The following is a 22,357-nucleotide window of genomic DNA, read 5'->3' on the forward strand; positions in this document are numbered from 1 at the left end:
ATACCTATAGGATGCTGAAGTAACTATCCGTCGAGGCATCTTTTAATTCCTTGACTATAGAAATATACAATGAGTTCAGTTGCATGACCTAATTTTACAAAGCAAATAGATATATCTTCAAGTATACACGGTATAAACTACTCAATTCAAACAGTAACAACCCTCAAGAAAAGAAAAAGGAAGACAAGCTCAACAAGAACCCCCAAGTCCATGACTACACCCCGTATGACCTATCTAGATTGATAGAAAATCACACACGACCAGCTGTCGTGTCACCTACTCTAACTGTTCACACACACTATCTAATCATAATCAATCAGAATCCATCAGATCAGTCCGATTCAGATCCAGATCCAAATCCAGATTCGGATTGAGATCTAGCCGACAATGACAGCTAGCCAGCTGGCAAAAGCAAACTGTTAGATACAATGAGACTTCTCATATGTATGCAGGGAACTAACATGTCCTAATTCGTACTACATACTCGTCCTACACGTTCATGCTCTATGGATACTCGGTCCAATTCGCTAGATCAATGAATAGATCGATAGAGATAGTAAGCTAAGAGTCCCCTAAAGGTAATTTCCCGAATGTACCCGATTGCACTGCAGATGCAGACAGACAAACACCGAGATCGACACTCCGAGACCGAGCCTCAGTATTGACACCTAGACTGTAGTAACAGGATGCTAGTAAGGTTAGTTATCTCACCTGTCCATATGCCGACGAGTTCTAAATCCAATCAACAATCTACCTAACACATCCTAGTAACATCTGTACAACCGAAATAAACAAGATAAAATTAAATTAAAGAATGAAATACAATAGCCGGGTCTAGAAGGACTCGCCAAGAGCCTTCCCCCCCCCCCTCTCTCGGGCTCTCTTTATTCTTTATTTCTTAACTGGTATCATGCGGGCTTTGTATGGACCGAGTTCGAGCAGGTTAATTAGGTCCTCCGTAGGTATTCCGATCCTCATCCTCGAATGATGGGATTTCTATGCAATCCCTATAGTGACTAGTTCATAAGATGGCTTATTATAACCCTGAGACCGGTACTGTGGTAGATAATAGCATGGTGTATTATTATTATGATTATGATCATCATTATTTAAGTACTGTACCTCTGCACTCCAAAGAACGATAATGTGACGTGCAGGGTGCAGTTGACTCTTCTTTTTACTTAGGTAGGTAGGTAGGTTGTCGTGTCTTGTCTGGAGTCGGTCGTCTTATTCAGGTTCGTTGTGTCGCGGTCATTTATCTATTGTTTTAATATACCCACCTATCCAACTGCCCAGCTCTCCGGTGCAATAGACATGACATGATGTGTTGTCATCATCATCATCGGTCGGCAAAATCAAGGAATTGAAAAACGAAGTTTACATAGTGTACGTACGTATGTACCTGCACCTACTGTAGTCCGTATTCCGCAGTCCACAAGGGTAAGGTCTGTCTACACACCGCAAATATGATATATCCCGACGGCCCCTAAGTCTTTCAAGGGAAGGATAACGGGACGGACAGAGGTCAGGAAGTGGCGTTGATTGGATTTGTGAATATGTGGATGGATCAAGTGTGGAGAATAGTTAGGTCTATCGTCATCGGTGTTGTTGCTCCTTAGTTCCTCCATCCCTATCCCTCTCTCCTCGAATGATATACACCATAGGCACCTACGTAGGTGTATATACATACTATCTGTAGCTAGCTGGATGTAGATTGTATATATGTATGTGTGAACAAGGAAAAAAAAGGACTCATACCCTCTGTATGTACGGAGTTCATGTTTTCTACTCCAGACCCAGAGCTAGACATGTGTCATGTCACATCATCTGCCATACGTAGTACCGTCAGTCGTGGATACCACTACCCTACCATGTAGGTCTACACCGAGTACTCCGTACACAGTAAGTCTAAACCAGTCCCTGATCCTGTTCGCAAAGATCAGATGTGGGGATTGCCCAAACAAGTAAGCATGGGATTGGCGATATTGGGCATATGTACTGGTGATAAGCCCGCCATGACGCAAGACAGCCGAAGAGTGGGAACGCGTGGTTGCAATGGCATGGCTGCAGCAGGGGAAAGAATATCCGGGGTGGTTGGTCTCAGACCAGACCGAAAAAGAATTCGACAGGATTCGATAGACCCAGAACCAAGAATAATCAGGGGATAATGTTGAATAGAAAATGGAGATAAGACAAAAGAAGAAAAAGAGGGTCCGGCTAGAAAAAGAAAAGGTGGGCAGGAATGCCGTCCAGACTCTAAAGTTGTACGGAGTATCCGTACCAAAATTCTAGCCCAGAAAGACAGCTGCCCACGGATTAGTCCGGACTCAATGGAATGGCCAAGACCTACTAGTACCAGCCCTGTCCCCGCACTCCCCAAAAGCCAAGCATTGGCACACAATCAGCAGCCCTACCAAGGTTCCTGTACGTATGGCCCCCCGTGGCCCGACCGGGTCTGTTCTTCTAGCCATCGTTCCACGGTGACTTGGCATTCCGTGCCATTGGTCGTCTCCGGGTGGAGTTCGTGGCCTCTACAGGCTTCTGCTGCTGCGGTTCGACGACGATGGCGCATAATGACACTGTTGTCGGATTTCCGGTTTCGGGTCAAATCGTTGGGTCTTTTCTCTTGGTTTATTTTCTTTTTTTCTCTCTCTCTGTCTTGCTTTTTCTTTGTCAGGCTTCCAAGAAAACAGGGAGAGGAATGTTCGGAAAGACAGGAGGTAGGGAAAGAAGCACATGTTTGTCCTTCCCTCCCTCTTCCCCAACCTGTCCGCCCGACCACCCTCCCGTCAAAACCGTCCAATGCATGGAAAATTCTCTCATGCATCAAGGATGATCCTGGGGATGGGGCGCAAAACTGAAGGATGGAGGGGGGAGGGGGAAAGGCGGGGACCAGAAGATAATAGAGAGAAATCAAATCAAATCAGCGTACTCATATCGGAACTAGACTCACGGCGCCAAACAAAAGGACCGCTCCGACTACAACGCCGACAAGATCGGTGCTCGGCCGATCACCCGCCATTCCCCTAGGAGCACGTCGGGGTTCTGTTCGTTTCGTTTCCGGAACCGAAACACGAGAACGATTAGAAAGATTGCAGAAGCAGCAACAAGACACAAAGTAGATAGGTCCAATGAGATAGGGCAGACGTAGGGTCGGATAAGTCGGCTAAGACCGGACCAGCATGATAAACGAAAAATTGGAAGACAAAACCCCCCCAAAAAAGAAGGGCCGAGACTAGTGGAGCAACCAAACGGAACGACAGTGGCAGATTGGGTGAGCGACGGGTTGCATTTAGGGTTGTGAGTGGCTCTCGGACCCCTCCCTCCTGCTGCGTGCCAAGAGCCACCAGGCCTCCAGGCAGTCCGAAGGCGGGAAAGTACCCAAGAAGCGCCAAGGCTCTTCCGGGGCGCGGGAGACTTGGCACTCCCGCTGGGGATGCAGGGTGTGGTGGCCAATCACGGACCGTCGCCACCCCTCGGTTCGCCGTATGAAGTCACGCCGCCGAGCATTAGCCGAGTCTCACGTGGCGGGCACCCGGTCGTCTGCGTCATACCCATCAACCATGTCCAGATACCCTCGTTTTGCCTCCCTCGTCCAAGGTTCGCTGCCAAGAAGGTTGTCCTCTGTGGCCCTGTGATTGGCGTAGGCCCGCTGCTCCGGCCGACGGTATAGTGGAAATAACCGAATTGGTCATGATGCCAAGCGGATGACTTTGCCCTCGCGTCATCCCAGACCTAAAGTTAAATAGGCCATAGATCCCCCCATCCTCTGGAGGAGGAACTTTAACAGCAGTAGGATCTAGATTTCCAATCCCGTGTGTTTGTTTTCAGGTTCGTGTATGGACTCACATTCTCTTGAGGACACAATCTATATGGAGCCACCCTAAGAGACAAAGCTTCATTAGTAGAAAACAAGCATCGACACAACATACACACCCTTTCCCCCACCCTCTTTCTCCCTCCTCTTACCTACCTCAACATAACCCTCCTCCTCTCCAGCTCTCTTCCATCTTGAGACGCAAGATGGCAAACGACGCAAAAGATCAGTCGCTGGGTGCGACGGAGCAACCGCTCTCCAAGCCCGCCCACAGCCTCTCATACGAAGACGTCCTCCGGGAACTTTCCGTCAATTCGGAGGAAGGTCTGACGAATGCTGAAGTGAAACAACGTCTGAGCAAGTATGGTCCGAATGAATTGGAAGGCGGCGAAGGCGTTTCAATGGTGAAAATCATCATCCGACAGATTGCCAATGCAATGATGCTGGTGAGTGTCCCCTACCTTGGCCCACTCCTCGGCATGAAACTGACAATGCTTCCTCTTGTAGGTTCTCATCATTGCCATGGCCGTTAGTTTTGGCATTGAATCGTGGATTGAAGGTGGTGTCATTGCCGCCGTCATTGGTCTGAACATCGTGGTAGGTGTATACCAGGATTATGCGGCGGAGAAAACCATGGATTCCTTGCGGAACCTGAGTTCCCCCACTGGAGTGGCCACGCGAGACGGTAAAACGGCCACGGTGCCCGCTACGGAAATTGTTCCCGGCGACATGATTGAACTCAAAGTGGGCGACACGGTTCCCGCCGACGTCAGGTATGTTCCTTGCCCTTGCTGGCCAGAATGGGCTGGTTGCTAACTTGATCTCCGCTAGACTTGTCGACGCCATGAACTTTGAAACCGATGAGGCCCTGTTGACCGGAGAGTCTCTGCCCGTGCAGAAAGAAGTTGACTCCGTATTTGACGACGACACCGGTCCCGGTGACCGCCTGAACATCGCATACAGCTCATCCACGGTCACACGAGGCCGTGCCCGTGGCGTGGTCGTCGGCACCGGAATGAGAACCGAAATTGGAGCGATCGCGGCGGCGCTCCATGCCAGCGACTCCAGGAAACGACCAGTGAAGCGCGGTCCCCAGGGCGAAACTAAGAAGCGTTGGTACGTGCAGGCCTGGACCCTGACCTGCACAGATGCCGTCGGACGGTTTTTGGGTATCAACGTCGGAACGCCTCTGCAGCGCAAACTCTCGAAACTGGCACTGCTGCTCTTTGCCATCGCCGTTGTTCTCGCCATCATTGTCGAGGGTGCCAACGAAATGCGTAACGACAAGGAAGTCATCATCTATGCCGTGGCAACAGGCCTGGCCATGATTCCTGCCTGTCTCGTGGTGGTCCTGACCATTACTATGGCGGTAGGAACCAAGCAAATGGTTGAAAGAAATGTCATTGTTCGAAAGCTTGACTCTTTGGAAGCTCTCGGCGCTGTGTCTAACATTTGCTCAGACAAAACTGGAACCCTTACTCAAGGGCGCATGGTTGCCAAAAGGGCCTGGATCCCGTCTAAGGGCACCTACTCCGTGGGAGCGTCGAGCGACCCATTCAATCCCTATGAGGGTGAATTAAGCTTGCTCTCTGACACACCCGTGAAGATTGACCGTGAGACTCTCGGCAAACCGACCCAGCCAGAGGAGTTGTTGAAGGACAACAAAGTACTGGAAGAATATCTCAACGTTGCTTCTATGGCTAACCTCGCCCACGTTCACAAGTCGGATGCCGACGAGTGGCAAGCCCGTGGTGAGCCTACCGACATTGCAATTCAGGTTTTTGCATCCCGGTTCAACTGGGGTCGCGATCGCTGGACCAAAGGCGAGAAGCCTGTCTGGCGCCAGAAAGCTGAGTATCCCTTCGATTCGACCGTCAAGAAGATGTCCGTTATTTTCGCTAGCCAGGACCGGGAGGTGATTTTTACCAAAGGTGCCGTGGAGCGTGTTATTGAATCCTGCACATCCGTCATCTGGACCCCTGGCTCTTCCCCTATCCCTCTGGATGAGAACATCAAGGAAGAGATCTTGCAGAATATGGAAGCGCTTGCTAAGGAAGGTCTTCGGGTTCTTTGCCTTGCCAGCCGGGAAAACCCCTTGCCCGTGAAGGGCGAGGAAGTGCCTCCTCGTGAGGAAATCGAAAAGGAACTTACTTTCTGCGGATTGGTCGGTCTCTATGACCCCCCTCGCCCTGAAACTGCCGGTGCCATTGAAGAGTGCTACCGTGCTGGAATCTCCGTCCACATGGTAACTGGTGACCATCCCGGTACTGCGCGCGCGATCGCTGCCCAGGTGGGCATTATCCCCACGGACATGCACCGTCTGTCCAAGGATGTGGCAGATGCCATGGTCATGACTGCCAGCCAGTTTGACAAGCTGACCGAAGACGAAATTGATGATCTGCCCACTCTCCCGCTGGTTATTGCTCGTTGTGCCCCCAACACCAAGGTCCGTATGATCGACGCGTTGCACCGCCGAGGAAAGTACGCGGCGATGACCGGTGATGGCGTAAATGACTCGCCGTCGTTGAAGCGCGCCGACGTTGGTATTGCCATGGGTCAAGCTGGATCCGATGTAGCCAAGGATGCTTCCGAGCTGGTTTTGACTGACGATAACTTCGCTTCTATCATCAATGGAATTGAGGAGGGTCGTCGCATTTTCGATAACATTCAGAAATTCGTCCTGCATTTGCTGGCGGAGAACGTTGGACTGGCCCTCACCCTGCTCATTGGTCTTGCATTCAAGGATGGAAACGGACAATCGGTCTTCCCCATTGCTCCCGTAGAAATCTTGTGGATCATCATGATCACGTCTGGTCTTCCTGACATGGGACTTGGAATGGAAATCGCTGCGCCGGATATCATGAACCGCCCACCTCAGAGTGTAAGTTTCACACTGCCTTCCCGGAATCTGTTTTCCCACGAACTGTCACTAACATCGTCAATAGAAACAAGGTATCTTCACCTGGGAAGTCATCGTGGACACCCTCGTTTACGGCGTTTGGATGGCGGCTCTTTGCCTGGCCTCTTTCTCCCTCGTGATGTTCGGTTGGGGCGACGGCGACCTCGCTAGCGGTTGCAACAGCAACGCCTCGGACGAATGTACCACAGTGTACCGCGCTCGTGCCACCACCTTCGTCTGCATGACCTGGTTCGCGCTCTTCCTCGCCTGGGAGCAGATCGACATGCGTCGTAGTTTCTTCCGTATGCAGCCCGACTCGACCCGCTACTTCACGCAGTGGATGTTCGATGTGTGGCGCAACAAGTTCCTCTTCTGCGGTATCATGATCGGTTTCGTGACCACCTTCCCCATCCTCTATATCCCCGTCATCAACACCATCGTCTTCAAACACAAGCCCATCTCCTGGGAATGGGGCGTCGTGATTGTGGAAGCCATCCTGTTCTTTCTCGGCGTGGAGAGTTGGAAGTGGGCTAAGCGGATTTATTTCCGACGCCAGGACCGGCTTGGAAAGGGCAAGAGCGAGCGAAAATTGCCCGGTGATTTCAGCCGCTATCCCACGATGAGCCGATCCGATACTCAAGCCACGGATATGAAGGTTGAGCAGTCCATGGTTTAAATCTGCAGTCTTGAATATCCAGGTATCTGTCAAAAGTGCCTGGGATACGATTTACCTTAATCTCAAAAGCTCTGCTTGCGGATCTCGGGAAGCCTACCCACCAGATGCAGAAGGATGACTGCTCCGAGCAGTCCTCCGTACCTTATTTCGCAGCGCGAAACCCTCCCCCGCGCCTGTGGAGGAAACAAACACCGAACTGGCTTTCCTTGGGACGAACCCATGGTGATGAACTCTTTTTCTTTCTTGCTCGCACATATTTCGGAATGATTGGTTCATTGGATATGTTGGACATTTTGCATGTAATGAGATCATAGCATATAGAATTGATGAATTTCCTTTCACTGAGATCTGAGATAATCATTGACGTAGTTTGGGGATGCGTAGAGCGTAGAACTTACCTATCTTTCCTTCCCTTTCCTGCCGACTGTCCTCCGGCCGCAGACGAGGTCGGCCTTTTATAGCATCAACAAAACCTTCAATTGAGGGGTAAGTAGCAACTGACGTCTGTTTATCACGTAATTCCAAGCATTCTGTGACACTGAAGATTGTATCTGCCTATTTCCTTCGCCACTTGGATCATTGGTGTGACTGAACAGAATGCGGAGACGGGAGATGGACTACTGGCCAGAGGGTTCTCTGCCGAACTTCCTGTTTGGGAAATAGTACAGGAATGCATTATAATAGATGTTGAGGCCATAGGAAGAACGACCATGATGAATGAAGACAAGAGGATCAATGTTGAAGCAAAGAGTGATGGGTGGTGAGTCCGAAGAGGGGAAGGAAGAGAAGAGCGGAGGATCTCAGCGGAGGACATTTACTACGACGTACGGGGAAGGAACACAGAGCCAACACACCATCATGTGACGGCAGTTTAGGCAACGCTCTTGACCATTTCTTGAGTAACGCAAGGGATAGAGAAAATGGACAGTTGCAGAGAGGGCCACTGGAGCGCCAAGAGAAGCCCAAGAAGCGCGGAATCAGTCGGGTCGAATCAAATCTACGCGGGGGCAGTTCGGTCATAGGGTGAATCGTGCCGATCGCATTGCTTCTATTGGATCGTAATAGTTAATGCCTCATCTCGGACTGAGTCATCGCCCAGCGGAGTGATCTCAGGCCCAGACAACCAACCAACCAGCCAGCAAACAAACAAATCAACAGAACCGCGCAAAACTGCGGGGGAAGAAAGAAACGCTATTTACGAAGATGCTGCGGCCGGCGCAGAAGAGACGCTTTCCGGAGTGGGGGACTCGGTGCTCGTCGGGTGCGAGACCTCGTCGCCCTTCTCGAAGCTGCGCATGGGGTAGTATCCCCATTTTTCGAACATGACCCGATCCTCGTCCCAGCCGTTGCAATCGGTCGTCAACATCTTCTCACCCGTGAAGACGGCATTGGCTCCGGCGTTGAAGCAGGCCACTTGCTGCTCCTCGGTGAGAGCGATGCGACCGGCAGCCAAACGCACGATGGTGGCGGGAAGAACAATACGGGCCGTGGCGACGGTTCGCAGCAGTTTATCGAAGGAGATCATCTTGCGATTTCCGAGCGGGGTACCGGGAATGGGGACGAGAGCGTTGACAGGGAAAGACTCGGGATGCGAAGGCAGAGAAGAAACGGTGTGGATCAACCCGATGCGGTCGGAGTCCGCCTCGCCCAGTCCCAGAATACCACCGGAGCAGACGTTGATACCGGCGTCTCGGACGTGGGACAGGGTCTTCAGTCGCTCATCGTACGATCGACTGGTGATGATGGACGGGTAGAACTCGCGAGAAGTGTCCAGGTTGTGGTTGTAGGCCGTCAATCCGGCATCCTTCAGCTCCTTGGCCTGTTTGTCATCGATCATGCCCAGCGTCACGCAGACCTCCATGCCCATCTCGCGCACGCCGGAGACCATCTGCTTGACGTTCTTGAGACTGGTCTTGCGGCCACGCATGTCGCGCCAGGCGGCACCCATGCAGAAGCGGGTACTCCCGTTCGCCTTGGCGTTCCGGGCAGCCTTGAGCACTTCGTCGACGGGGCTCATCTTCGTCGCTTTCAAGCCGGTGTCGTAGCGCGACGACTGGGCGCAGTAGGAGCAGTCCTCAGTGCAACCGCCGGTCTTGATGTTCATCAGAGTGCACATCTGGATGGCGGAGGGATCATGAAAGCGTCGGTGAACGGCAGCCTAGAAGGACCAATTAGAACTACAGGCCGTGGAAGGAATCCGGGAGAGAGAAGGGGAGCACGTACGGCCGCATAGGTCAGTTGGTTCAACGGCGTCTGGTATATTTGCTGGACATCTTCCCGGGTCCAATTGGTGCGCGGAGCGGTGGCGCCAGTGGCCTCTTGCAGAGCAATTGGGATTCTGCTGTTGAGGGAGGCGGCACTAGGGGAGTTCTGGACGGTGCCGTAGGATCTCTTCAGGAGGGTCCGGGGCAGGGACCGCGGTAGAGGAAGCGACATGATCGCGTGGGGGATGCTTCGAAACCGTGCTCACCAACGAAGTAGATGGACAAAGAGGGGGAAAGAGCGAAGGAAAGAGTGATAAGACGTTGGCGTGGAAAACAATTAAGCAAAGCGCCCACGGGAAATGCACCGATCGACTGGAAGAGGGGAAATGGGCACTGGGCACACCAGCGGTAATGGCAGCAATGGAATTACTCACTCAGGTGGGGGAGAGCCAGAGAGAGCCAGAGAGAAGGAGAAGCACGAGGCGGGCCGCCGCCAAAGCTAAAGCGAGCATGGCACCAGTCAGGGCAAAGATAATCCAAATAACATCCCTCCTAGTGCCGTCAGCGTGGGGAAAGGCCTCGTCGCAGCCTTGGGGCCCAGTTGACCCCAACGCCTGTTCAACGGAGGTGCTTCCACCGTACTCAGGAAAGTGAAAAGAATATCCACCGGACGAACGTCGTCATGGTGGATAGACAGGGGATTTAGAATGAAGACAACAATCATTCCCGTTGAGAGCATCGAGCACCGAGCCCCGAGCCCCGAGGGAGATCAATTCAACCGTGAGGATCCTCTCAACTGGACTAAGCCTGGCCAGCCAAGAGGGCCGATGGATCCGATCAGAGGGGGGAAATGAGATGTTCAACACTACGGAAGGGTATCCACCGATTGCTGGGAATCCAATTGACTATTGAGGATGTTCATCGGACCAAAGGAACTGATCCAATCTAACAGACTAACATACTGAGTACAGACAACAGAGAAAGAAGGCGAGGGTCTCGGGGAAAAGTGTGCGAGGAGAGAAAAACAAAACAAATACAAAGCAAACCAGACAAACCGGCACGAGATCTGCTGAGTCATAGCCTGAACCCCTCCCGTCGGGCCGCCGGTGAGCGGTGCAGAGTGTCCCTGGGATTTCGATTAATATTGCGATTATCAGATGGTTAGATGGTGCCTGGTCCCTGGAGTCAAATCCTCCGATCGACACTCCATTGACGGAAATATTATTCTTGGCCCACGGAGAACTAGCCTCTCGAGGTTTCCCGGTAAACCAGCGAAAATCGACGTTATCGTTTAGCTGGGCGCGGGGCGATGCCTTGGGCCGACAATAGCCTTCTCTCGGCCTGAGGTTCTCTACTCTACACGGAGCACTAAATGATTTACTACGGAGTACGGAGCACGGAGTATGTCTGAACTCTGAACTCATTATTCCCCACTCGGTCTTCCATAATCAGATTTCTAAAAGGTCATAACGCCATTCTGAAGTTCTAAACAATAGTATAGTCATGACATGTAATCGTTAAATCAACGCTTCCCGCAAGATGGCTTCCACCTCGCGCAGCGCCTCGGGTTTCGAAGTCACGCTCGACATGAGATACAGCACGTTTCCTAGCACTCGGGAGTGGACGGTGAAGGTCGGTCCACCAGCCGCCAGTCTCTCCTGGAGGCCTCGAGCTGCCGTTGACGTGTAGCCTAACGCGGTGGAGACGTCACATGTTAGTCGGCTGGGGTCGACCACAAATCGAACACAAAGTGCGAGAAGAAAAAGGGATTTTCTGGACTTACCTCCTCCGTGGAGATCTTTCAATTCAATACTCAGGACGGTTCCCACGGAAAACACCCCGTCGACGCTAGCTGCATGCGATAGATCGTGCACCAGCCAGTGAGACCACACACTCCAGACCTCGGGAGACTTCCCGTCGCGGCCTGCGCTCTCCGGTACTTGCCAATCCGCGCGATACTCGTCCCACGATCCACCGGTTTCCATCTTCATCATGGTCCGCAGGGAATCCACGGCCACCTGGCAGCCAACAGCATGTGCAGTGTAGCTGTGTCCATGAAGCAACGCATCGCTCTTCTCTGGGCTGGAAAAGGCCTGGAAGATCTCCTTGCTGGCCATGGTGGTGCACAGCGGGATCAGCCCGCCGGTGAGCAGTTTGGCGTTGACTGCGATATCGGCATCGACGTTTAAGAAGGAGGCCGATGATCTGCGGCCAAGACGGTAAAGCCCGGTGAAGACCTCGTCCAGGATGATCGGCAGCCCAGACCATGACGTCTCCGTCTGCGCTGCGGGGGTTGAAGCAGCAAACAGCTCGGGATGATCGCGGACAACGTCGGCAAGACAACGCTGGAAAAGAGGATCGCTGGAGAGTTTCGTTAGACGGTTGATCGTGAAGTTTGATCGATGACTTACCAAAACAGCATTCCTCCGGCGCCGAGAATGACCGGCTCCATGATGAGAGAGCCAAATTTCATCCCTTTCTCTCGGACCAGTGTCTCGATGGTACTCCGAATATACTCCCTGTAGCGCTGTCCGGCATCCGACCGCACCCGCTCTTCCAGATCAAAGACAGAGTTCAGAGATGGGAGTTCGAGATCTGGACCCAGCGAATCCTTGAGTTCTGCCGGCATTTCGATCTTCCAAACGCCCTGGGACATTTTCACCAGAGGGAAATCAAACCAGTATCCTCGGCCACGGTACCACTCCACCTTTTGGTTAAAGGTGGAAGGCTCGGAACAGTCCATAACGCCGATAGTGTCGCCATGATAGCTGCCCTTGAGACCCAGGATACTAATCTGCTCCTTGCTGGCGTCCCATCCGTACCGGTCGCATGCCGCCCGAAGACCCATCTTCACGGCCACCTCCATGCCCGTACTGCCATTGTCCGTGTAGAAAACCTTCTTGAGACGCGGGTTTCCAATTGATTGGACCAGCAATTCTGCCAGCGACAGGGCTGGTTCATGGATGTTCCCGGGGAACATCACATGGCCATACCGGCCCGCTGCGTAAGCCGCCGACAGGGATAGGTCGGGGTTTCCATGCCCCAAACCCTGCGTCCACCATGAGGCGGAACCATCGAATGTAGCTTGGAGTTTACCTTCCTGGTTCGAACCGTCAGGCTTCGAGAAGGTCTGGAAATAATCCCCGTAGGCTGAGTCAATTGGCGTGATATCCTTAGGGGCCATGCCCTGGTGTTGCGTGAACGGATACCAGATTGTGTCATGAGCGCGGCTGGCCATGGCCTCCAACCGGTCAATCCTCTCGGTGTTCTTGGCAGTCAACTCATCCAGAAGGCCTTCAATGTCCGTGGTTTGCGACACATGGCCGTAGTACGTCGCCATGGCTTCCTCATCTCGCGCTAAAGATCCGGCGTCCAGCGACGTCGGCTTGGACGGAGGCGGAGTTAGCGGAACAAGTGGAATGCTCTTCGTTTGGAAGTACGAGTGCAGGTACTCATGGTTCTTGTAGTAATCATCGCGGAAGAGTAGGACAGAGTGGATATCATAGCCTCGAAGCAGCAGCGACTCATACGCCGAGATAGACGAGGAGATACCTCCCAGGCGAGAATCCGCAATCAGCACGATGGGCAGCCGGAGTGGTCGGTATAGATCAGCTTGGGAGTTGCCATTGGGGCCCGGCGAGTGGACACCGCCAGCGGTCTCTACCAGCGCAAAATCCACGTCGCTGCCAGCCCAGCCGGAGAGCGTCTTGTGAACGGAGGCGATGATATCATCGTCGCGCGGAATCTGATGGAACGAAGGTAAGTATTGCGGTCGGCCCCAGTCCACGAAAAAAGGGGCCATCATACTGTGAAATTCTTTTGCTGAGCGGCAATGTGTGGGCTGACCGGTTCGTCGAATTGGTATAGACACTTGGTCGATACCCCGGCCGCGTAGCGTTGAATATGTCTACAATCCTTGTCAATAGATGGAAATTTCTGCGCGGACAGGCCCACTTTACCGGTCGTCCGCGTCGTCCAATGCACCCGTCGAGACGGGCTTCAGGAATGCTGCTTTTCCGGGCGCTTTCTGACGTTGGACGGCATTACAAAGGATTGTCGAGACGATGGTCTTGCCTACGTCAGTGTTGGCTCCGTAGACCTGGTGAGCGCGCAACGAACGCCAGAGGGCAGCTCCCACGGGGGCCATGGCCGTTCAGTTGAACCGGGTGAAATGGGAGGGTCAATTGAGTTGACAGGATTGAATGCAATAGTGACTATCAGTACGGAGTAGAACTAGGCGGCTTGTACTTAAGCGGCGAGGCCGGAGGAGAAACCATGGCTGACCGAGACTCGTTTTGAGGCCCGCCACGCCAGGCATCCAGGCAGCCACCGCTTCCCCAACTGTTTTGTTTTTATTTTATTTTTCTATTAATTGAATTTCCCTGTTCCTGACGACGCTCCGCCGTGGGTCTCAATGTCTTTTCAACGCCCTCGACTTTCCCCCGACAGACACTAGAACACACTAGGGTCTAGGGATAGCCGAAATGGTCAAAATCCCGGAGTAAGCCACCACTGACCCGTGTCTTGCTCGCTCGTGTGCCGCGAACCGATCCACTCTACTCATCTTCTGCGTGAAATTCCCGGGCTCCACGCTCCGGTGTGGTGGGTGGTGATAATGGCGGTGCCCCCCCCCCCCCGACTAAACTGACAGACGCCGCTATGTCTGCTCCATTTATTCGATCCCTTCCGTTTGATTGATTTTGTTGGTCCTGGAACGTCCTCTTAAGATCATCCCTATTCCCCGCACCGACAAACCCCGCCAGCCAGCATAGTGAACGGAAACCAATGGATCGTCCATCGTCTAAGTGTTTGCATGACTCATTGCGGCAGGCTCTGCATCGCAGAGAGCTCAAGGCTTCTCGTCGCAGACTCACTGTGCTGCCTCAATCGTCGGTGGATTTCTCGTCCAATGATTTTTTATCACTGTCGACGTCTTCGGCGTATCGAAAACGCCTCCTAGAGCACCTCCAGCAAGCTCCTCCGTCATACCCGTTTGCCAGCGGGGGGTCACGACTCTTGGACGGAAACTCCGCCTATGCCGAGGAGCTGGAGAACTTCATCGCCGAATTCCATGGAGCGCCGAAAGGCCTTCTATTCAATTCGGGCTTCGACGCCAATGTCGGCGTGATGTCCTGTATCCCGCAGCCGGGGGATTTGATCGTGTATGATGAGCTCATCCACGCCAGTGCCCGAGAAGGCATGCGGTTATCGCGCGCGGGCAAACAGGTGCAATTTTCTCACAGCTCGCCGGAAAGCTTCGAGGTGGTGCTGCGGTCTGAGATTGAGAGCGACCCGTTGATTCAGACGGGCGCTCGGAATGTCTTCATTGCCGTGGAATCGATCTACAGCATGGATGGAGACATTGCGCCGATCAAGGAGTTTGTGCAGATTGTGGACCGACTGCTTACTGCCGGCAATGGGTACTTTATTGTGGATGAAGCGCATGCGACGGGGGCGTTTGGTACTCGTGGAGCTGGCGTTGTTCAGGATCTAGAATTGGAGGATCGCATGTTCATACGGGTTCATACGTTCGGGAAAGCGTTGGCTAGTCATGGTGGTAAGTTTTCGTTGCTGATGCGACTGAGGAGGAGATACTAATTTCTATTGCTAGCTATTGTACTCTGCTGCGCGGACACCCGGGACTATCTGATCAATTACGCCCGCAGCCTGATCTACACCACTGCGATGGGATTTCCGTTCCTAGCATCCATCCGCACAGCTTACGAGCTTCTATCCGAAGGAGAAACCCAACATGTAAGACCTAATTCTCCAAACCAATAGAGAGAAATTGACTGACAGAGACTACCAGCTCCAGGACAAGCTCCAAGAAATGATTCTGTATCTCAGAAACCGACTCAGGGAGCTGGACTCCTGGGACCCGGCCATCTTCGAAGTCGACCATTTCCCCAGCTCGCCGATATTCTCGCTGCGCAGTCCGGTCCCGCGTGAACTGGCGGCCGTGTGTCAACGCAGTGGATATGTGGTGCGGGCCATCATGTCGCCCACCGTTCCTGCAGGTAAGGAGCGGGTGCGGGTGTGCCTGCATGCCGGCAATACCATGCAGGAGATCGATGGGCTCGTGCGGACTATTGAGTTCTGGTTGAACCAGACGACGGAGAAAAAAGCTGCTCGATTGTGATATCCATCCACTTTTCAAAGAGGGTTGTTTGATTGCAATGACGCGGATTCGAGTGTAAGAGTACGTAGGGAAAATACGTGAAGTATGAAAGAAGACTTTTCAAATTGTATCGAGAATAGAACAGTTGAATATTTTGAGAACCTAACACCTACGCTCAAGCCCCTAGCTTGCATCATATCGGACCCGCAAACGCAAACAACAAACTGCATACTCAGTCCTCCTCAGTAAAGTAAAGTAAATCAATAAACCCAATACACCCTACAACTCGGACAAGTCGGCCACCTCGGTTCATAGTGTTTCTGCGGAGTCAGCCTCGCATGGATCCACTCACCCATACACTCTTTATGATAACTTGTCCCACAACTCCCCTTGCACCATATCCATCGCGAGAAATCGTATCCCGGCCAGAGCTCTTCCTCATCGAGAGTCCGAGACTTGGACTGAACAATTTTTTCCATCTCCTTATTCTCCTCCCCCCTTGTTATTCCCTCGCCCGCCTTTCTTTTCCTTTTCTTCTCCCTACAAGCATCATCATCCGCATCCTGAACAGGTATAACCGGATGAAACATCTCTGCAAACTTAGCCCTTGATCCACCCCGCGCATTAAAGCCAAGTAAACAGATCCCACATTCCCCTTCGACAGGTGGTTTGGGCAGGACGTGGTTCGGACCAAGACCATGATGTTTTGCGATAATAGTGCGTGCGATGGAGAGCGGGGTGCCTACTTTCGGGAATTGTGGGGGTTTCTGTTTCTGTTGCTTGTTGGTGGTGGTTGGGGTGGATGTGAGACATGCCGGTTGTTGGGGTGTTAAGATGAGACGGGAGAGCAGAGAGGAGATGTCTGATACTGTCTTGTCGGTGTCATTTTCGGTATCACTGGATGTGTCGCTGAATGTGGATACCTCACCATCACCATGATAATCTTCATCAACATGGTCATCATCCTCATCCTCATCATCGTGTTCATCCTCATCATCACCACCATCATCCTCCTCCTCCAATTCCCCACCCAACTCATCCAAACATCCCCAATGCCTAAACAAAGCCTCCATCTCACGATAGTAAACATCGGCATCCGTCCCCTCATTAATCAAGAACCACCACAACTTCAACAACTCCTTCTCTCCGACCTCTCCCCGATGTTCCCCGCAAAGCATCAACGGCGCCAACTGCTCCAGACACTGCCGTAGAGGTGCCTCCACAGCGAGGAGAGCCTCCCCGGTACGCATGATCTGGGCGGCGCGGACACGGCTCAGGTGGCTGAGTTTGTTGGGGCAGCGGCGCCAGATGGGGCCGCAGCAGCCGGCGGAAGAGGTGGGATCGATGTCTAGGAGGGTGGAGAGGAGTTCGGGCATTTCGGCTGTTTGTTTGGTGGTGGAGGCTGTGTGTAGTTGTATGAGTGGGTGGGTGGATAGTAGTCTCGTATACAAAAGGAGGTAGGTAATTGAGAGAAGTAGATATCTCCACGTAACTACCGAGCCTTGTCCACAAAATTCACGAGATTGAAGCCTAACCAGACATCTGAGTCAGGGATGGGATAATGATGATGGATACAAACTATAAATATAAGGTTGCGGGAGGAACAAGCGATAAGCTCCGGTATCTAAACTCTACCTACCGTATCGTGAGGCTTATATCAGCCAGAGCGGTGGCTCTGCAGTCAGAAGGAAATAACCGCTTTGTCTGGGTGTGGCTGAGTTGCTTAATGTTATCTGTTGCTATTCCAGGTGGTCATCGGTCTATTTTTAGGTCTGCTGTGACGATGTCTCGATATCGGTTGGTTCCGTGGATGGAAGAGGCTGATGCAGCCAGAGACTGAACTGGCCGATAACGGAAAACTTACAAGCATATGCGAAAAGGATGATGAGGGACTACGGTTACCTTTGATCAATTATCAGTGTTCGATGCAATAGTATGTACGCGGGTAAATCTGCTCATGCCTGAGGTGTCGATGCAAAGCCCAGGGAATTCTGATGTATGCAGGGCCAAGAAAGACCTCATTCTTCCTACATCAATCAATAAAATCTATGGAACTGGCCTAGACAGCCAAAATCATCTATATATTATATATTCCAAACATTGCGCTGGTAGCCACATTCCCAAAGTGCTCACAAAAGATCCTAAGCCCTGTCTGATCAGAGACACCTGACGTCAAGCATCCCCTCACCAGTTCCCCGCTTCTTCATCCAAACAACAACCTCATCAAAATACAATCCACAATGGAAGACGACATACTCATCGTCGGTGCCGGTATCTTCGGAGTTAGCACAGCTTACCATCTCGCTCTCAACGCCACCAATCCCGCCCGTATCACGCTTCTGGACCGTGCTGACCCTCCTTCATCCATTGCGGCATCCACCGACATCAACAAGATCATCCGAGCAGATTACTCCAACCTCCTGTACATGGACCTCGGGTTCGAAGCCATCAAAGCTTGGAAAACCCTCCCCTTTTTCCGCGATGCTGGAGTGTACCACCAAAGTGGATGGATTGCGATGGACGAAAAGGACAGCGACGCGCCGACGCGCATAAGGCAGAATTTCCGCAACAGCGGTCGCGAAGACGTCATTGAGGATCTGACGGACGAGGAAGTGCGGCAGCGATGGAGCGTGCTTCGTCGGACGGATTGTACGCCGTTTGGGTCGTTTTACTATAATCCCTCGGCTGGATGGGCTGATGCGGGACAGGCGTTGCAGGTTATGGCTCGGGAAGCTGTGAAACTTGGGGTTAATTATCAGGTCGGGGAGGCGAGGAGAATCGTTTTGGGGAATGGGAGGGTTGAGGGGGTTCAGACTGAATCAGGTCGCGTCTACAAGGCTGACAAGGTTCTTCTGGCGACGGGAGCTTGGACGAGTCAATTGATGTCTTCGGTAGAAGATGAGCTGGGACTGGCCGAGGCTCAGAGAGTGGAGAGTCAAATCTCTGCTACTGGGGTTTCGGTTGCTCATTTTCAGCTGTCCGAGTCGGAGAAGCAATTGTATAATCAGCTGCCCGTGTTTGTTTATGGAGGATTAGGTGTGTTGATGATGACCTTTCTAGTTCACAGCTAACGATCAAAGGCGAGGTGATTCCCCCGACCGAGTCGGGAGTTCTCAAATTCACCTTCTCGACTTCATTCAAAAACACCATCCAGACTCCATCTGGCCATGGAATATCGGTCCCGTCATCCCAAAATCAATGGGAAGTTCCGAAGAAGCTCCAGGACGATTCAATATCGCAGATTCGTGCCCGACTCCCGCAGCTGGTGGATAATGACCGACGACCAGATTACTACCGTCTTTGCTGGGACTCAATTTCTTCGGACCAACATCCTCGTATCACCAGACATCCTGAACCAAAATTATCAAATCTGTATCTTGCGGTTGGTGGTTCATTCCACAGCTACAAATTCTTGCCCACAATTGGAAATTATGTGATGAATGTGGTGAATGGAGCCAGCAATGGGTCGAAGAAAGACGAGGCCTGGGCGTGGAAACAATCTCAGGCAAACGAAAGAGGAGTCCATGAGTCGCTTGTTCCCAAGAACGAGCTCGCGGATTTTGAGTGAACTTGAATTTCCGCAGTTTATAGAAGTGATAGTTTCATCTATCTTGCTGGAATGTAAAGAGTGGATGGTAAATTGACAGTCACGTCCCAATGTTAACGATTGCTTCCAGTGCACAATGCAGGGACTTTCCGTTCACCGTCCAAACCAAATGCAATTGCTGGTCCTTATTAAAATGCATTGAGTTGCATGTCGCCAACATACACAAAAAAAACTACCTTTCCTTCCTTCCGCCTTCACTTCTTTTTCTGGGTTGTCTTTATTCTATCAATCGTCTCGGTCGGAAATATTCAATCATACCACAATCATATTTTCAATAGCCCCATTCACTTCTCTTCAAAATATTTTGTATCATCCACAGCTTGTAACAACCGTCCCTCAATTTTCCACCGCTCTTAGCGCTCCCCAATGTCTCTTTTTAACAGAGGACATAACTATCACTGTAGCATATGTGGAGGCCCTCTTGAAAATGGACGCTTACTTGGAACCACGGCAGCTACTCGGGAAAAGCAGGCTATAAATTTGGAGCTACGAACCGATGACTGTACGTGTGAACAGGTAGTCACTCATTATGCAAATGATACATTTCATCTTTATGGCAAGAGACATTTCTGGCATTGCAGCAGTCGAAATGGTTATGATGCCCATATATTGGGTGAGAATCAACTCAAGGTAAGTCTGTATTCCAAGGAACGAAAAGATGCCAGATCGCTGATATGAGACTTGAAATTCAGTGGTTGACACGTGGTCGAATGGTCTATATTGAGTCCGGCATGCTGGTTCCTCAAAGTGATGACGAGTACCATGATGGGTATTACCTCACACAAGAAGTAAGTAGCTTGAATGCCGGCCGTTCAGCAGACTGAATTTGCTAACGCTTTGTTTTCATAGTCCACGTTTAGCCAGCTAACAGGGCTGGAAGACCGAGACGTTCGCGGCAAAAACGCATACCCTATTCATGAGGCATGTTGGAATATTCTTAAGACCGTTCATGGATCCATGGTATCCGATGAAAGGGAAATCAATCTCCAAGAGCTCATATTTGTCATTAAGGAGATCATTTCGCTCTCTCAGACCGGAAGGCCTTGTTGGGATTGCGATGGTTGCATTGTCGCAGAACAATTTCAGGTTTGGAATACCTGGGAACCTGTCAAATCATACGAAGTGAGTAGCCATGTGGAAAAGCTTTTTTGATTTGATATTAATCTCATTATAATGACTTAGCGACTTGTGACTGATCCTGGGATGATCGACTTCGAGCTGTTCGTCTCGGAGTGCTTTGGTAGAGAGCACCCTGGAATCAGAGGATTGAGAACGGCAGGCACGGCAGTGACAAGGGACGAGGACCCGGTCGAACGCTTGCCAATGGAACTGCGCTGCATGGTTCTACAGCTCCTCCCATCCCAGGATGTCCTTGCATTGGCAACCGCAAGCCCGGCATTCAAGTCCTCTGCCTCCGATTTACCGAGGAGTTTCTGGAAATCACGGATGCTTCTTCAAATGCCATGGCTCCTGCCAGTGTGGCCAGAGTTGAACCGAATTCTGAAACAGGCCACTCGACCCGTGAAATACAAGAAACTGCTGAGAAAACTCAGATATCACTCAATGAAACTCCAAACCCCCGATCTGTTGTATGACGACTATCGCAACCAATGGAGGAAAATTGGCCTCCAGAACCTCCGTCGGATCTGGATGTGCTGCGAAGAGATAGTGGAGAATGTGGAAGCGAATTCTGTCGTATCCATCGTTGGAAGGATTCCGATCTCACCGGCGCTGAGATCCCGCACATTCCAGAAAGTCATCACCCCCTACGTCGGGGATATGCAGGCTTACGAAGAGGAGGCCGAGACTTTCTTCATTACAGATATCCACCAAGAACCTGAGATACGCAGTATTACGGTCTATTTCAAGCCAGAGACTACGACTATCGCCGGGATTGAATTTGCAGTCAATGGGAAGCGCTCTCCCCGGCTGCTGGGGCGTCGATTTCCCCCGCTGCAAAGTGTTGCTTTTCCTCCCGGGGCAAAGATCCACGGCTTCTCGCTGTATACCGAGCGTTACCGAGTGCGACGCCACGGAAACATAAGGAGAATTTGCGGACTAGGCATTATTACAGACGACAGCCCCTTTGAACCACGTCTCAAGCTTGGGTCCTGGAGTCACACTGGTGAGATATTTCTGTATCGGCTTGAAGGGATAGCAACAACCCATCAGCACTGGAGTGTAGTTGGAATGTGTGGACACTTTATGGTGAGTTTGCCCTTAACTATTGAATTCCCATGACAACATTTGTTTCCGACGCGCTAACAAGCAGCAGAATGGCACCATCACTGGCTTCGGATTCATGACCGCGGATTTATCGAAGGGGGGTGCACCACGTGGCAAGACTACAAAGTCGCCACCAAAGCTCCCAGATAGTGAAATCCATTATACGCAGACGAAATATAAAGCCTACTGGGCCGACTATCCTGAGGACGGAGAGACCGAAGAACAAGATCCGGACAACCCACGACTTCCTCCGCTTCCTCTTCCCAGGAAGGTCTGGACAGTGTTCGTAGACCTGAGCAACAGTGACATCTTTGAGATTCAAGCAATGTTCGATCTGGACCCTCAGATAACCTGCCGAAGACTTGAGTTCTTCTTCGCCGATGGAAGCCAGAAGGTAGTCGCCTGTTGTGGCGAATCGGACTACAGGGTACGCCCCAAGCCGCATATCTTCCGCTTGAACCCGGGGGAGAAAATCATCGGCAGTGACATCTGGCAGAGTGCGACTTTAGGACAGCACAGATTTCGGGTAAGTAAGCTGGTATTTACTAGAATATTCTTGATTTGAGAGCTAACCTTCCGACTGCAGTTTTTTACCAGCTACGATCGCGTTCTGCATCTAGCGAAGCCGAAAAGGGAGCTCAAGTTCGACAGTCCGAATGACAAGGTTCTGAAATGGAAATGTCCGGAGAACAAATCAATTGTGGGGATGAACTTCCATGTCGAAAACGCTGGCATCTTGAGTGTTTTCCCGGTGTTTGGCCGACGGGTTGAAGATGAAGCCGAGTGAGCACAGTTGGAATGAATCTTATT

General features: G+C 51.7%; 7 protein-coding genes across 7 annotated transcripts; 4 read left to right on the forward strand and 3 right to left on the reverse strand.

Annotated features, from left to right (window-relative positions):
* Nucleotides 1-4,023: 4,023 nt before the first annotated feature.
* KD926_005636 (cation-translocating P-type ATPase) lies at nt 4,024-7,392 on the forward strand (the record flags this gene model as incomplete). The annotated part of the gene is made up of 4 exons (XM_053098824.1): nt 4,024-4,263; nt 4,325-4,590; nt 4,649-6,698; nt 6,763-7,392. The coding sequence occupies 4 exons, from the start codon at nt 4,024-4,026 to the stop codon at nt 7,390-7,392; spliced, it is 3,186 nt and encodes a 1,061-aa protein (XP_052957322.1).
* A 1,195-nt stretch (nt 7,393-8,587) lies between these two features.
* KD926_005637 (biotin synthase) lies at nt 8,588-9,828 on the reverse strand (the record flags this gene model as incomplete). Its single annotated transcript, XM_053098825.1, has 2 exons — nt 8,588-9,550; nt 9,616-9,828. The coding sequence occupies 2 exons, from the start codon at nt 9,826-9,828 to the stop codon at nt 8,588-8,590; spliced, it is 1,176 nt and encodes a 391-aa protein (XP_052957323.1).
* Nucleotides 9,829-11,113: 1,285 nt separating this feature from the next.
* Nucleotides 11,114-13,743, reverse strand: bioDA (adenosylmethionine-8-amino-7-oxononanoate aminotransferase; the record flags this gene model as incomplete). Its single annotated transcript, XM_053098826.1, has 4 exons — nt 11,114-11,957; nt 12,008-13,341; nt 13,404-13,503; nt 13,556-13,743. The coding sequence occupies 4 exons, from the start codon at nt 13,741-13,743 to the stop codon at nt 11,114-11,116; spliced, it is 2,466 nt and encodes an 821-aa protein (XP_052957324.1).
* A 638-nt stretch (nt 13,744-14,381) lies between these two features.
* On the forward strand, nt 14,382-15,735 carry KD926_005639 (aminotransferase class I/II-fold pyridoxal phosphate-dependent enzyme; the record flags this gene model as incomplete). Its single annotated transcript, XM_053098827.1, has 3 exons — nt 14,382-15,153; nt 15,208-15,350; nt 15,406-15,735. The coding sequence occupies 3 exons, from the start codon at nt 14,382-14,384 to the stop codon at nt 15,733-15,735; spliced, it is 1,245 nt and encodes a 414-aa protein (XP_052957325.1).
* Nucleotides 15,736-15,946: 211 nt separating this feature from the next.
* On the reverse strand, nt 15,947-17,090 carry KD926_005640 (uncharacterized protein; the record flags this gene model as incomplete). Its single annotated transcript, XM_053098828.1, has 2 exons — nt 15,947-15,993; nt 16,067-17,090. The coding sequence occupies 2 exons, from the start codon at nt 17,088-17,090 to the stop codon at nt 15,947-15,949; spliced, it is 1,071 nt and encodes a 356-aa protein (XP_052957326.1).
* An 864-nt stretch (nt 17,091-17,954) lies between these two features.
* Nucleotides 17,955-19,282, forward strand: KD926_005641 (NAD(P)/FAD-dependent oxidoreductase; the record flags this gene model as incomplete). Its single annotated transcript, XM_053098830.1, has 2 exons — nt 17,955-18,750; nt 18,795-19,282. The coding sequence occupies 2 exons, from the start codon at nt 17,955-17,957 to the stop codon at nt 19,280-19,282; spliced, it is 1,284 nt and encodes a 427-aa protein (XP_052957327.1).
* A 749-nt stretch (nt 19,283-20,031) lies between these two features.
* Nucleotides 20,032-22,334, forward strand: KD926_005642 (uncharacterized protein; the record flags this gene model as incomplete). The annotated part of the gene is made up of 5 exons (XM_053098831.1): nt 20,032-20,109; nt 20,171-20,443; nt 20,504-21,529; nt 21,597-22,073; nt 22,134-22,334. The coding sequence occupies 5 exons, from the start codon at nt 20,032-20,034 to the stop codon at nt 22,332-22,334; spliced, it is 2,055 nt and encodes a 684-aa protein (XP_052957328.1).
* Between the last annotated feature and the right edge of the window lie 23 nt (nt 22,335-22,357).

This window comes from Aspergillus affinis, assembly GCF_023601865.1.
Source record: "Aspergillus affinis strain CMG 70 chromosome Unknown NODE_28_length_305421_cov_87_880826, whole genome shotgun sequence".
NCBI lineage: Eukaryota > Fungi > Ascomycota > Eurotiomycetes > Eurotiales > Aspergillaceae > Aspergillus > Aspergillus affinis.